This window comes from Mus musculus, chromosome 11 (genome assembly GCF_000001635.26).
Source record: "Mus musculus strain C57BL/6J chromosome 11, GRCm38.p6 C57BL/6J".
Taxonomy (NCBI): Eukaryota; Metazoa; Chordata; class Mammalia; order Rodentia; family Muridae; genus Mus; species Mus musculus.
In genome coordinates this window covers 12249515-12265867 of record NC_000077.6, presented here as the reverse complement: position 1 = coordinate 12265867, position 16353 = coordinate 12249515, and the positions used below count along the sequence as shown (strand labels likewise).

General features: G+C 43.2%; 1 protein-coding gene across 12 annotated transcripts in view; it reads left to right on the top strand.

Annotated features, from left to right (window-relative positions):
* Cobl (cordon-bleu WH2 repeat) overlaps positions 1 to 16353 on the top strand; it is a 228347-nt gene that overhangs the window by 199155 nt on the left and 12839 nt on the right. For 7 of the 12 annotated variants that reach the window (XM_030245514.1, XM_011243655.3, XM_011243651.3 and 4 more), the window contains 4 exons: positions 9626 to 9723; positions 10897 to 12788; positions 14726 to 14845; positions 15955 to 16218. In XM_030245514.1, coding sequence (XP_030101374.1) covers positions 9626 to 9723; positions 10897 to 12788; positions 14726 to 14845; positions 15955 to 16218 — 2374 coding nt within the window. The remainder of the gene's footprint in view (positions 1 to 9625; positions 9724 to 10896; positions 12789 to 14725; positions 14846 to 15954; positions 16219 to 16353) is intronic. The other 5 variants (XM_006514485.4, NM_001282993.1, NM_172496.3 and 2 more) reach the window with 1 other exon arrangement.

The window sequence follows — 16353 nt, the reverse complement described above, 5'->3', positions numbered from 1 at the left end:
GTATGTTATAGACTTTATGTGGAGAGTGTTTGAAGTATGCTATGCATCTAGATTTGTATGTCACATCTCGCAAACTTAAAATGTTGTTAACTAACCTAAACATTCATGGCCAGACTAAACAGATATGCAGCTCATTGTGGCCAGTCCTCAGGTAAGCTCTTAACTAAGGGCATAGGAGTACCTTCACTGTCCTGTGACTTTTATCATGAGTTTCTGTGAGTTTTATCATGAATGTCCATCTGTAAACTTCCAGATGTAGATACTATTGAGATATCTCTTGTAGTATAGTACTTCAAAAAGTCTGTGTACAAACATATTTGGAAACATTTGCTCCCTTTAGCTTCAATGGGATATGAGAGGATCTTGAATACTTTATAGAGAATATCAGTTTAAACATGCCCCTGTAAAAGACCTCCATGTGGTAGTTAGGATGAGTGCTCCCTTGAGCACTGTTTGAGAACTCTAGTCAGTTCCACTTTCCTGCCAGGTTCATACTTAATACAGATGTAGATGCCTGAGTCATGTGACTAGAGAGAGACTGAGTCTCTTAAAGAAAGTAATGAATGCCTTTGGGGCTGGAGTGCTTAAAGAGCACCTGTTGATCTTGCAGAGGAGGCAGTTTCAGTTCTCAAGTACTCACATGGTGGCTAGCAACTATCTGTATTATAAAGCATCTAACATCCTCTTCTCACCTTTGCAGGCAACAGGTATTCGTGTGTGTGTGTGTGTGTGTGTGTGTGTGTGTGTGTGTGTGTGTGTACATGTACATACATACAGTCAAAACACTCAAAAACATAAAATTAACTCCTTTTAAAGTGTCTGTTGTGAGGCTATGCCGGGGCCTAACAAACACAGAAGTGGATGCTCACAGTCAGCTATTGGATGGATCACAGGGCCCCCAATGGAGGAGCAAGAGAAAATACCCAAGGAGCTAAAGGGGTCTGCAACCCTATAGATGGAACAGCAATATGAACTAACCAATACCCCCAGAGCTCATGTCTCTAGCTACATATGTAGCAGAAGATGGCCTAGTCGGCCATCATTGGGAAGAGAGGCCCCTTGGTCTTGCAAACTTTATATGCCTCAGTATAGGGGAACGCCAGAGCCAAGAAGTGGGAGTGAGGGGGTAGGGGAGTGGGGGGGAAGGGTATGGAGGACTTTTGGGACAGCATTTGAAATGTAAATGAAGAAAATACCTAATTTTTTTAAAAAAGTGATAAGTTTTATGTTCAGATACAAAATACTACACTGAAAACTCAGGTTGTAAAAAGGCAGAAGTGGTGGCTTATGGTTCAAATAAACCATAGAAGGTAACTTCTCAGCAGAATGTAGGTGGGCAGTGGTAGAGTAGGTATCTTTCAGGTGTCCAAGCTGTAAATGGTCAGTTAAGGGAATTAAAGCCTGTTCTAGAGCATGAGTAGCCCATAATCTAGTTAACATTGTGAGGGAAAAGAACTCACAGGGCAGTGGACTTGATCTCAGCCATTTACACACACACACACACACACACACACACGTGGGGGGGGTCGGGGGGGAGACAGAGAGAGGGAGGGAAGTAGAGGGAAAAGGGGGAAGGGAGAGAGAGGGAGAGAAAAGGAGAGGAAGAGAATATAATAGTGGCATACATCTTCAGAAAATAGTGGTTGTAGTGGTTGACATAGTAATAAGGAATGTGTTTGTTTCTGGGCAGCCTCCTATGGAGGACACATGCAATATTCTGGACCTCTGTAGCTAATGTTTTGTCTCTCATCCCACATTCCTGGCTCTACCCAGAATGATTCCAATCCAATATCTAGCTTCTGCAACTTTTCTTAAGATGTCTATTTGTGTTCCCAAAGTGGTTCAACCTGAATGAGTCATAATGATGGTATGAGACCAGGCTATGTTGTGTCCCTCTTCATCACCTCTGAATGCCAGACCTTAGGAGATGGGAGAGATCAGAAGTTAACTTCTTGTCATAGCAAGCAAGGTTAGGACTCTAGGATTAGAGTGGATTCTAGTAAGTTGTCATGCATGACCTCAATGTGAGGAAAGTGTCCAGCATGGGATTGCTCACTAGGTAAGTAAGGATTGCTTATGCCTTTAAACTTAGGTCTTCTGTTGTCACACTTCTTTTGCTTAGGATGTCACTAAATGCTGTTTAAAAATCACTTAAAGATGAAACATGACGTGTAAAAGCTCAGAAGTCCTGGTTTTCACAGCTGTCTCCTTTCTCTTGTCTTTACATGTTTAAATCATCTTTATTTGGGGGGGGGGATAAGATTGCCTAGGTTTGCATGTTCAAAGCAGGGACACAAATATTGTATTATCTCTCCCAAGAACCTGTCCAAAAATCCCATGAGGGTCACCCTCTGCTATTGGGTATCCTTTTTCTATGGTGTAGACAGGTGATATGGCTTCAGAATGGTGTGGCTATGGTTAGAGAGTTAGCTCATTGCCACTATGGCTGTCTCTTCTTTGGTGCTTGTATAGATGAGTACCACCCAGTAGCCCAGGAGCCTATGTTTTAAGTTTAAGAAGCTCAGTCTTCTAAAAACTCTGTCTTCTAAAAAAAAATAAACAAGTGAGAATGGCTGACCATAATTCCAGTTTATTATATCCAGTACAGTTTGAAAAGAGGGTGTTTTTCCTTCAACTCATTTGATTACATTCACCTGGAAATTTTTCACTGCCCTGATTTACCCTGTAACTGGGACATCATCTTTCCATTCTCTTCCTCTAAACTCGGTACAAAAGATAAATTCCCAAGAAGAAGTCTGACCAAAAGGTATACACACACACAAATGTAATATTCATGTGGTATTGGTCCCTTGTTCTGGGATCACCCAAGAGTAGCACTTTGAGCTTCATGACTGGTTTTGTCCTGGGATGTAGTTACAATTATTGCTGGATGTACTTGCAAATCTTTTCCTGTCCTGTATCTTTTACAGTTGACCAGCGCCAACATTTCTTATTCTAATTGAATAGCTTGACAAAAGAGTGCCTTTGGCCTGCAAATCCATTTCTCCCTTCTCTTTCTTCCTCAGTAAAATTGAAATATGTAGAACAGTGAGGGACAGGTAACTGAGATGATTGTTTCTGTTGCTGTCATTTACAATTCATGGAGGAAAAAGAGAAATCGGATTTGTTGGATAAGCTCTATGACTATTTCCATCTCTGCTTGCCTTCTCTTCAAACTCTAACATCTTTGTCTGAATACAAATAATAGACAGAGAAGGGAAAAGGAGAATGGATGTTGTTCCTCCCACTCTGGGAGGACTAAGAATGGAACTAGCAATATTTCTAAAGAGTGGACACCCCCCCCCCTAATCTGGCTGTCATCAGGCAATTTATCTGTCCATATATCACCATCACCAAATTCCAAGTTCTAAGGTTCCTTTGGGGAGCATCAGTTATGAAAGTAAGATGTGAATAAGAGAGATGACTGTAGATTTGAGTTTTCTCAAAAGTGTAGCCAAATGTAGTCACATCCCAAGCCTCCCAAAGTAGAAAACACATTATAGCGTCTGCATCCCAAAAGACAATAGAAAGAATGTAAGAGCCAGAGATGAGAAGGAACGCTGGGAAGCACTATCTGCTCTACATGGCATGGCCATGGTGCCCGAGAACTCACATCAGCTGTGGTTGCCCGCCAAAGACTTGCACAAAATGGAGCCTGTCCAGAGTCTGTCATGCTTTGAGGAGGGGGTCTCAAGGCCTCACCCCTCTCACATTGTCAGGAGCTGTTGACAAATCATGGTTGCTGAGAGAAGGGGAAGTCACTTTCCTCGGTGCTATGGCTACTAGTAAGCTGCCCACAGTCTAAGAAACTGTCTCCCATCCATAGTCACACTAATTAAGCTAATTAAACTCAGTGGGGTCCCAAGTAACAGTAAAAATTAAACACATGAAGGTGGGAGGGCCTGTTGGGAAGAATAAGGGCTCAACAGTATCATTAAGAGGATGGGAAAAAGGGATGGGGTAAGATGGTCAAGACATTAACCTACATGTATGAATTTTTCAGAAGACTCTTTTTAAAATAGTGTCTATGTGTGAAGTACAGTTTCTTTGTTTCTTCGGATGAAGAGGGACCCCTCTCCCACTCCCACCCTTTGCCTCACTCTCTACATGGTAACCCTTCAAAGACCTTCCTGGCCTCAATTGGTTGGTAAATGGGAGTAGAGACATACATAATTGCAGTCTGAGAAAAATTCTTCCCCTTCTTGCAGGCATGTGGTCCCAAAGTAGCTTTATGTTCAGACTGAGACTCAACAAGGACATGGGTCCTGAATTTCTACAGCATCCAGCATCTGGCTCCCTAAACTAGAACTCCAGGAACTGTGGCCCCAAAAGTTTTTGGAAGTCATTCATATAATACAGACCATAATATCTAGAATCGTAGAAACTGTGTAACCCAGGAGCATTTATAAAGAACAACATGTACACCCCTGAGCATTCATAACCATCGGCATTCAGAAGCTACAGCAACAGTTAGAAGCATGTCAATGCATTGTACAGTCCTTCAGAGTAGTATTAGAACACACAAGAATATGGAAGTCACCGGGAATACCCATCATTTGGTAGACTACTTGCTTTGTATGCATGAGGCCCTGATTTGATACTAGAGAAAAATGTGGAGTTCTGCCCTATACTGTAGCCACTTAGTCATATTAGCTGAGAAGCACTTGCCACATGGCTGTTCACGTTGAAATAGTTTGTACGTGCTCGGTAAAGAAATTCGTTAATCACATGTATAAATAAAGCTAAAATTAGAGCAATTAAAATTACCTTCACTTCTCTCCTTTCAAATCAGACTACAAGAAGATGTAAAATCACATATATGGCCCCCAATGTATTTTGCACACTAGTGTTAGACTCTGAAGCCTTATCAGTGAGGAACACTTCCATCTGCAATGAGGGGGTCAAGCATATGCAACAGCCATCCCGTCCCAGGCTTTCTACCTCTAGGCTGTCCTAATCACTCTGCAGTCACAGGGTTGCTTTGGTCTTCATCAGCAGATTAAACTGCTCTCTGAAAACATCGTGATTTTCCTCTCTGATATTTTTCACAGCTGTATACATCTCTTAAAAGAACTCAGCCAAATCAAAACCAAGCATACCTTAATGTGCTGTGAGTCAGAAGTATGCCATTTACCTTTTCTTTCTAATAGCAAGTAGAAAGGAAAACTCAGCAAGCTCCTATTTGTCCCAGCACCAAGTAGAGGATGATTGCCTGTTCTCATCTGCCGGGAGCTACATAAACAGTGCTAAGGCCACGCTGGGCCAAAGCTGCCACAGCTGGATGAGAGGCATACCCCCCATCTCCACCCTGACTCCCAAAGGGCAGTACATATGAGGCGAATGAGCCTCCCAGACCGCTGGGATTGAAAGTCCCTCAGACTGTATGCAGCAGTAGCCTGAACATTATCACATTCTCTGCAGTCATTGCCTCCAGTTGTGTGTGAGAAAATAGACCTGGCTGTGTTTATTCAACATGTGCAGGCTGATAGCAAAATGCCCACTGGCTGATTGCTTGCCTTCTGTTTTCTTGGTCTTTAGCCACAACAAACCTCCAATAAGAACTATATCTTAAGATTTGGTCATAATTGAGGGTGGGGGAAGAAGCCTGGGAATGAAACATCCGTGCACATTTGCTTCATGTCAGCAGATGAGTTGCTTTCTGCCCACTATGCACTATTCAATGATATATGCCTTGTGCTGTCCTATAAGCCCATAGGGAGCTATGCTTCAAGCCCTGTGATTAAGTCCAGGTAAGTGTTAAAGAGGAATGCCAGTATCCTGCATCTGTGTAACCCTTTACAAAAGTGGAGATGGACACACAGGAAAAACAAACATCTACTCCCAGACATCTTAGATAGAAAAGCAAAATTGGAAAATTGCCATTGGCTTTGACCTTGGCTTGATAACCCTTCATGGAGAAGCTCAGGCCTGGAAAATAGCAATCCTTGGGGTACATCTGAAGTAGATCAAGATGAAGAAGCAGCAAGAGGATCACACTGCTACCTTGTTTAGAGATTTCAGGGACTTGGCAGCTTTGTAAGGAACCTAAGCCAAGGGCCTGGCAGTGGCTAGACCTTTCTGCACTCTACAAGGCATCCAGGTTGGCTACCTCTGGCATATGTCTATTCCTCTTCCTGAATAAGTATGACCCTAAGGACAGAGTGCCAGGGAGCAATAGGAATGTGCTGGCAGGACCTATCATCACTGGGTGCCAGCATCAGGGGGTGGGGGCAAGGGAAATGTTTAAGTCCATATGAGATAGTGAGAGGAAACGGACTGGTCAGGAAAAAAGGACACAAGTAAAGGGGTACCTTTAGTAGTATAGAACTCTCGTACTTGAACAAGACAGTTCTGGATACAGGGAAGAAACTGAGAAAGTCTACTCACCTAGAGCAGAGCTGCTAATGGCCAGAGTAGTTGAGACTGATCCTGAGTTAGGTAGGAGTATGGTGAAGGACCAAATCTGCTCTGAACTAACTGTAGCTTTCTCCCTGATGGCCGGTGAGATCCTGGGCCCAGCCATCTCCTATAGGAAACAAGGTTTTGCATACCATTTATATGAAGAAACATTTAAACTCTTTTACAACAAAAAAGAAATAATTAACTAGAGTCTAAAAATAGCATTTAAGGTTTTGCACATTAAAAAAGCTTTATCAGACTCGGTGGGGGAAGCTGGGAGAGGGTAGCGCTTGGGATGTAAATAACTAATAAAAATTTAAAAAATATGTTTATCAGGCTTGAGAAATAGTCTGTCCAGCAAAGTGGCTTGCTGTGTGAGCATGAAGTACTGAGTTCAATCTCCAGAACATACTTAAAAAAAATAAAAAATAAAAAGGCTCAGTGTTTTTAATGCTAGCACAATGGAGGCAGAGACAGGATCCCTGTAGCTCACTGAGCAGATAGTCTAGCCTTTGTAGAAAACTCTCTAGAGAGTCCCTGTCTCAAAATTGTCCATGATCATGCATAAAAGAGCACCCAAATCCACCCGCATGCTTTTTAAAATTGCTTTGTCATGCTAGGTTCATTGTAGTAAAAGTCTCTGTGATTCCTCCTTTCAGAAAGGTACATTGACTCGTTCCTGGCTCACCCTTGTCCATGGGCATATGTGGGGTTATAGCATCACTGTTAACCTATATATAGTTCTGGGTCTTGGTTTTGTTTGTTTTTTTTTTCCATGTACTGTGCTAGAAGCAGCATTACTTGGTGTTTCTCCGAAGGCTCTCTGATTGTCATGGTTACTAATTGGACTGTATTTCTCCACAGACTCTCTGACATCAGAGTTACTGATTTTTATTGCCCTTTACAATGTAGCTCTCCTAACTGCTGAATATTTTAGATTTTTTCCACAGAATACAATGAATGCTGTTATATTTATATTTTCTCCTTCTACTGAATTGCTTCCCTACAAAGATAAAGTATTTGTTGATATCTGATTCCATTTTGCTTTCCATTTAAACCAACAGCAGGCGTATGTGTTTGTTGTATCCACTGCAGTTTCAAGGTGATTTCTTTTCTAGTTTAACATTTATTTTTAAAGATGGTGGAATTTGAACTTAATTCTTACAGGCAATCTTCTCTTTAGTGTCTCTTGAGTGATAGAACCATATAGTCTTGGAACAAAGACAAATGCTTTGATATAAAAGTATATATGTGTATACATATAAGCATCCTAAACTACAAGTATAAATCTAAACATAATTTGCTTTATATATCAAATGCCATTTTGCCTAGCAGTATCTTATTTTCCTTTGCCATATAGTGCAGCAAATATTTGAGTTAGTTTTTTCTTCACATTCCCTGAAAGAGAAACAGCTTTAACAAACAACATTGAAACAATTAAAGGCCAAAAGCAAAGCAATGGGAAGGACAATTGTGCACCTCTTGTGGTCCTTATTAATTGGTCTGCATGCACACACATCTCTAGCCAGCCTCTTTTGTCTAGCCTGTCAGAGGACATTAGCTGAGACCAATCTTGAAGCTACTTCCTGGCTCCCAAATGGACATAGTCACTAAGAAAGAAAGACTCATTTATTAGAATGAATTTTTTGCTGCGTAAGTGAGGATTGTACAAGGCACATTTCATGCATCATTATCTGGGTCTGATTAGCAATGATGGAAATTGGTCCTCAATTTTAACAATCAGCGGAAAGGAACCTTCAGCTCTCGCTGAAGACGGACAATTGCCATAGACATTTCTGCATTTTCTGCACAATAGGAAAATGGAGGCAAAGGCCCTTGCAGAGGCAGCTCTTAAATTGTTTTGGCAGCACTTGTCTCACATATGCCATTCTCCCTCTGACGCAAATAAATCATGACCTTGCTGTCCTGAGCAGCAGGATGACATATCTTAGGATGCCCTGTGCCACAGGGGGCCACATTGTCCCTCATGGCCCTAGACATGGCTAGGCCACCTGGTCAATGCAGCCAACCCTCACTCAAGCTTTGGAACAAGTGCCACCTGTCTTTGAATGATATGTGACCTTGCACATGTCAGTGGGTCTCTTTTTAGTTTCCTATCTAAACAATGACAGTGACAACACCAGTTACATTACAGACCACTTGTGAGGATTGCAATACTAGGATTTATACATACAAACAAATTCTACTTGGAGTCCAGCAGGCAAACACTCTTTCCCTAGCACAAAGGCATGCCATGCTTCTGGGGCTTGCTTTGAAAGGCCTCTAAGAAGGAAGCCATAGTGAAGGCCAAGAATGGGAGCTTTTATACTACTACAGTGGGTATAATGTTTTCTGTTGTTCATGTCAAGGTCTTTACTATTACAATAAAAAGATCCAAAGGTAGTTCCCTTCTGTGGGCGACACAATGAGGTTCCCAAGCTCCCTTCCCTGCTATCCTCTGCCCAGTTCAGGAATTAAGATGCAGTAATATGATGAAAAGGAAACATGTCAGACAATAGGAAAGCCCCTTATTGTAGAGGAGTGAATTGGTTTTTCCTTTTCAAGTCTTGCAGGTAGATTACTGCTAAGGGGCAGCACAGAGGGAGGCAGGGCTTGCAGAATTGAAGGGTTTCTGAATACTTCCCATACAGCCCCATATGCTCTGAGATTCTCTTTGACAGCACAGGAAGTTAAAAAAAAAAAAGTGCCCTATACCAGAGCCTAAAGCCTACATGACTGCAGCCCAGGGGATGCTGATAGATTGCAGATTGTCAGGAACAGGCTGGCAGTTTAGAGTCATGTGTGAAGACACAGCCCTGGCATCATGACATACAGCTGCTCATCAGGTGCCTCACTTCTTAAGATGTCAGCTGCAGTGCAGTGCAGCTATCCTGGAGTCTTACCAGCACGTTTGCTTGTCTAGTACAGCAGAGAGAAAACATGGGGACCACATCACACCTGCATGGACTTCAGCTGTTGATAACAGTTTGGGGAGGATATAAGCATAACCTCCAAATATACCACATATTACATATGTAACTTACATGCTGCGTATAATATATATGGACATACACATCATTCATGCAAATAATGAATCTTTTCAGTTCCAAGAATAGTGGTGTCACAGCAAATGTGGGACTGCTTAGCCTTGAATATCGACTGACGTTTCTGGAAAAAAGTTACAAGTCCTAGTCAATGCATTCTTTGTTTCTTTGGTATTCTCTAGGACTGAGAAAGCCACCATGCCTACCAATGATGATGAAGACCTATTCATCACTGGCCACTTACATCAGACCCTGGCAGAACTTGATGAAGACCTGGAAGGTAACAGCCACAGTACCCTGTGTGACCGGACCATACGGGCAATCACGTTTTCTTAGCACTTTGGTGTGACTCTATAAGAAAGAAGTCTTGGGTTTGCAACTTAGTTTGGATGTGTTTTGCCTGTAGGTAAAGGTTGAACTTCTCTCTCAGGTGAGGGCTGTTCGTGATGGACTGATTTTTGTCAGGGTTCCAAGCAATATTAAAAAAAATGTCTCAGTAGTTTTTAAAATATGGGCAAGTAATACTACTTTTTATATTAAGATATACTAGACACACATTAGAGATTTAAATATACAAAATGAGCCAGGGGGATATGAGATGCACAGAGAGAAGCAGTGCCTTTATTAAAATGTAAAACTCATCCTTGGTAGTGCAAAACACACAATCTTTTGTCCATGATGAACACCTCAGTGTGGAGCACCCATGGCACTGCCGTTCTCTTAACACGGTCTTTGGAAAACACTAGAAGGTTAAGGGAGATGCAAATAATTGTAGTGAATAAGTAGAAATTCCTTTACACAAAGAACGCTACACTATTTTCTTCATGGCACACATTAAATATAAACTAGAAATGCAAAGCAATGACAAGCAGACTTGAAAACTGATCCTGTTTTTAGTCTCTTGTCATTGGTATTTGGTTGACAGCTCTGGGAATCCTAACCAGCCATGTAGACTCCCCCAGTCTGTGACCACATGACCCACTGCCCACTGGATCACTTAGTTTTTTGGAGAGTCGGTGTAATTCTGAAGACACCAAGATTTACTTATTCTCTCTTTAAGAAATTAAAACTAGAGCAAGTCATTCTACATGCCTTTCAGTGCTTCTAGTGGACACAAGAAATGCAAGGGCAAAAATCTCGGTGCACCCGACAGAGAATACCTTGCAGATACTAAATGTAGACATCTGTTTTATTATTCAGTGATTTGATAAAATATGGTGGGTAAGTATCGTACCCTGAACCGTCATGGATAGGCAAATGGTTCCGGGCCTATTCTGGCCCCAGGCAGATGCAGATTATAAAACAAAACAAAACAAAAAAATATTTAACGTGTATATTTTTTTACCAAAGTAGTAATCCCTGGGAAAATCAAAGTATTGGCCATGCATTCACTAACTCGTTGCTAATACTAAACGGGTGCCAATTGGTGATCTGTGTTTGTCTTTCTCTACAGGAATGGAAGAAAATTATGAAACAGATACTAGCTCTCTAACCAACTCTGTCAATGGTGTATCCAACCACAGTCTGCAAGAAGCCATAATCCCTGATAGTGGCGTGGATGACATCCCAGTCACTTTTATCGGGGAAGTTTCTGATGAGCCTTTTGACTCAGGGCTGTTCTCCAGTAGATGTAACAATGCCACTACTTTTAACACGGGGAGCATTGCTAGCCAAAGATCTCATCTGTCCCCATCTCAGACTGAGCATAGCCAGCCATTCGTAAGGACAAGTAGAAAAGAGCCTGATCCCTCCCCTCCTTCCCAAGATAACAGGAAGAGAAATCAGCCAACCTTAGCCAACACATCTGAAAATGAGAATCCAGTTGAAACAGACCCCACAGTTACATCACTTGTTTCAAAGCTTTTAATAGATGACCCAAAAGCAAAGGATAAAGGCAAAGTGCATGGTTCTAGTCACAGTGAGAAGACACAGGCAGGTCATGGAATAAACTCACTGCGAGTGAATCCAAGAGATGGTAAGGATGAGAGCTCCAATTCAGCACCCCCACCATGGTCTCATCATGGCCAGGCCTTAGGGGGAAGCTATGGACTCAAGTATGGCCTCACGACATATAAAATTGTTCCTCCCAAATCAGAGATGAGGTGTTATGACAGGGATGTGTCCCTCTCCACTGGTGCCATTAAGATTGATGAACTAGGGAATCTGGTGAGTCCTCACATGAACGGAAGCAGGACCATATCCCCACCATCAGCTGTTGTCGAAACAGACACTCCACCTATTGGAAAAGTCAAAGAGTTCTGGAGGCGCAACTCAATGGAAAAGTACCTTAATGGGCCGGCTGAGTGCACTATCAAAAGGGCCCCCTCCACCACTATCACTGCCACACCAGAAAAACCACAGCAAGATAATGGGATGAAGGCAGCCTTCACAGTGACCACTCCCCAGCAGCAGCCTGCCTCACAGGAATATGGGGCACACCTGGAGGAAGAGAGAAGCCGGCCACAGTCAGCAGTCTCTTGTTCTGTGAAAGTGCCAGCATCTAATCCCACAGACATCACATTCCTCAAGCCTCAAAGAAGAACATCCAGCCAGTATGTGGCCTCTGCTATTGCCAAGAAGATGGGGCCTCCAAAAGTCCATGCTGATGTGGTGAGACCACATAAGGCAACCACTGAACAGTGTCATGAAGAAGCAAAGCTGGCTAGATCTCCTCCCACCAGGAAAGATGATGCAGCTCCCAACCTACACTCAGAGGCAAGGCAGCATGAACATGGGACAAACCAGAGCTCTGTCTGCCTTCCCAGCAACCCTGGTGTGCAATTGCCAGCAGGAGGCCATCCCAAAGTAGAGGTCAACAGCACATATGGGAAGTCATCGACTCAAGACTATCCTGCTGCTGTCCACAGAAACTCCTATTTCCTCCCAGGCAGATCTTCCCATAGGGATCGTGTTTCTGTGGGACAGAGCTGTGGTTTCAATGAAAAGCAAACTACAAGTAACCAAAAGGCAAATTCAACATCTAACTTCTCGCAGGCACTGGACAAGGCGCATCCACCCCCTCTGCTCTTGGCAGAGGCCCGTGACTCTGGGAGGATACTGATGAATGGCTCTGCACGAACCCCAGGAAATTGTGAGCCCCCCCACTCTCCAAAAGAATCCACCCTGACTAGCTATATTATCTTACAGACAGAGGAAAAGCCCAGTTCGTTATCTACAGATGGTCAAGACGCAGATGATACTCTACCGTCCAGCATTTTTGGGCCAAAGAAAAAGTTCAAGCCTGTCATTCAAAGGCCACTCCCAAAAGATGTATCCCTGCACAGTGCCCTGATGGAAGCTATCCACTCATCAGGAGGGAGAGAAAAGCTCCGGAAGGTGAATGTGGTGGGTGTCAGCGTTTGGGTGCAGGGAGCTCCCGAGCAGGTCTTCCATCCCTGTCCTAGATCTTTAGAAGAAAGACTACAAAGGCAGAGCTGCAAGTTTGCTGGCTTCATTTTATCTACGTTCTGTCTCTTTCTCCTAATGCATTCGAATAACAACACTAGAGAGGCTGATGATTGGATTTAGCTTGTTAGGCTCTGGCAGTCCAGTGGAAAATATGTCAATCAATAAGTATTGGTCCAGAGTAATATTGAAGCCAAGGTGTGGGGCTATCTGTACTTTGGTCCAGAAGCATTCTGTTAGCTTTGTGCTGTCATAATGAAATATCTGAAAAACTTAGAAAAAGGAAAGGTTTATCTTGGCTCAAGGTTTGGAGGATTTAGTTCATACTCACTTAGCTTATGACTTTTGATCTTGTTGCAAAGCAACACAGCATCGTGGGAGCACATGGCAGGTCAAATGCTCACCTCCAAACCAGGGAGGGGAAAGAGAGAAGTGCCCATCATTCACTTCAAATATGTCCTTTCAGTGACCTTGGACACTCACCAGTATTACCTCCTAATGTCTTCACCAGCTCCTACTTGTGATAGGCTGAGAAATATGCCTTTCATGAGTGTCTGGGGAAAGTCTTGACACTCTGAGATAGTAAGACACAGGCAGGACCACTGCTTTCTGTACAGCCTTGTGTTGCTAAACATGGGAATACATTCTGAGAACCGCATGGAGTTTGGTTTCATTGCTGTGTGAACATCATGAGGTGTCACACAAGTCCATATGGCAATAGGCCAGCACTCTATGGGGACTTCTTGTTGCATAAATTACATCAATGGGAGATTTAAAAAGAATGCTGCTGGTGTAGCAGGTTTTATCATTTTGGATGAAGCTAAAACAATGGGACCATATCCTAAAAATAGTTATCCACGACAAAATAACCATACAGCCTATAGTATAGTGAGTGCATAGTACAGTAGCATAGTCACCCACACTCATAACCAAGAGTCACAACTGTATGTAACTATGTACCATACACTCTGCATGTTTAAAAGTACAGTGAATAGGCTTGCCTATACTAGCATCACCCCAAACACCTGCAAAGTTCATTGCAGTAGGATTTTAGAGTCACTGGGAGACAGAAATATTTCATCTCTTTTTAAGACTTGTGAGTCTGCTATCATCTGTGTAGTATGTTGTTGACTGGAACATGTGATGGGATTGTATTGCCATTGTACAGTAAAAATAACAATTTTGCGACCCTCCATTATCAGGTCATTTAACACGTCAAAACGCTATTACTAAGCTAATATCAATAATGAAAAGTGATTTCCTCCATTTTTCAGATGAGGAAGCAAGGCAGGGTGAGCTTTAAGTGATCTGGCCCAGTGTCCCCCACTGACATTCTCATCCATGTTTTCAAGATTTCAGCACACTTGTCAGCTAGGGAAGGCTGGGAGAAGAGCAGAAATAGTCTCACAGTAAGAGACTAATTTTTGATGCAACCCCAAATCTATAGCCTTGGCTCTTCTATAGCTGCCACTCAACTTTCTATAGGGTTATGTCATGGTAGCCCATACAAGTTGAAGATATCTTAAGTTGAAAAAGCCTTTAATGTGCTAGACTTAGCTGAGCTTAGGTCTATCTCCCTGCATATGGTTAGAATATTTACATCCGCCTACATTTGTACAACTCAAAGACTACATTAGTCTAACTCGAAGACTGTTCTACACATGTGTTGAATGACTCAGTAAAGTTTTGAGTGTTGTGCTGAAACTAGAATAGCAAACGGTTGTGTGCCTATGCTTTGGTACTGTGGCTCAGTTGAATGCTCTTTTAGGAACTTTCTGACACTTCCTTTAAGCAGACAGGGGAATTGATGCTGCTGATATGGACTTAGCCTTCCCTTATCTTCAGAGTGAAATATGTTAACTTTATTAATACTCTAGACTGCAGAACAGACGTCAGAAGGAAGGCCAAAGAAACCATCCTACGTGGAGGCAGAGAGTGAGCGATCTGCCCTTCTGGCAGCCATTCGGGGTCACAGTGGGACTCTCAGCCTCAGGAAGGTAAGGAAATGGGCCTCCCATTTATAACAGGTTCTGAATCCTGCCTACACTTCCCCTCAGCAGACTAAGCCAATGCCACTTAGCATCCATTGCTCTAACTACACGGCAGCCAGCATCAGAGCTGTGAATTCCATTTGTTTGGCACATTGTCACCCAATTCCAGATAGCTGCCTTGGCCTCTGCTCAAACAAAGTGAGAGACCCCTGCACCAATGACATTTTCCTGATTTTTCTGCAGGTCTGTCCTTGTACACTAACATTTTCCAAATTCATTCACACACTCATCGTGATCTCAGGGTAGGATAACAAGGCCCTGCCACCCTGCCTACGTTCATAGACAAAAGCAACTGTAGGAAGATAGCCCCGAACTTGCACAACTGTAGGCACATATTAATTGAGTTTAGAGGCAGGACAGTGCACCTATGACTGTCACACACAGAGTTTAAGGAATGATGTGACTTGTACATTTTCCCTGGGGTTTTAGTGGCTCTCAACTTCCACCCTCACTTGGTCAAATCTGTGTGTCTGGCTTCTACTTCTTATCATCACATGTGAAAGAAATTATTAGACTAGAGAGTATTTTTATACTCCTGCCATAGTGGGTACCTTTGAGCCGTACTTTGGAAGAGCATGGGGATATATGTATAAGCAGACAGATTTCTGTTGTCCATGGTTCATCGTTAGGAGCTGTTTGAGGTTTACTGTGAGATGGGTAGCTGTGTGCTGTCTTCTCGGAAAGGATCTTTACATGAATCCTGTCTATCGGGTGCTATACCAAACACCATGGACTGGGTCACTTAGAAACAACAGAGGCTTGCTTCTTACAGCTCTGGAAGCTAGAAGTCAAAGGTCATGGCAACAGCAGAATTGGTATTGTGTAAGGTTGTCTTGCTGGTCCCTAGTACCTCAACACCAAGGCCTCACATGGCAGAAGGTTCAAGGAACTCTCTGGTGTCTCTTTTATAGGGTACTGTGTCTATTCATGGTAGATACACATTTATGCACTAACCTCTTCTGAAGCCTCTCACTCCATTGTCCTCGCCATGGAGTGTCACAGATGAGATGGGTACATGGGCATTTACTGTAGTAATCACTTAACTGTCCCATTAGGTGTCATCCCTTGCCTCTGAGGAGCTCCAGAGCTTCCGCAATGCTGCACTCGGGGCTCCAGGTTTGGATAAACCTCAGCAAGAAGACCTTGGCCTTCCACCCCCACCTGCCCTGCCACCACCACCCGCTCCAGCCCCCCAGGCTCCTTCAGCCTCCGTAACAGTTTCTAGGTTCAGCACCGGCACCCCCAGCAACTCAGTGAATGCTAGACAAGCCTTGATGGATGCCATCCGCTCGGGCACAGGAGCTGCAAGACTAAGAAAGGTAAGCATTCGTGCAGAAAACAGAAATGGAGGCAAAACTGACTAGGCATCCCAGCTTCTGAAGGGTACCACCAAGGGGTGGACAAAAAAGAGTTGACTTGGGAGAAAGCCAGCTCTTCATGCTGCCTGCTGCCCA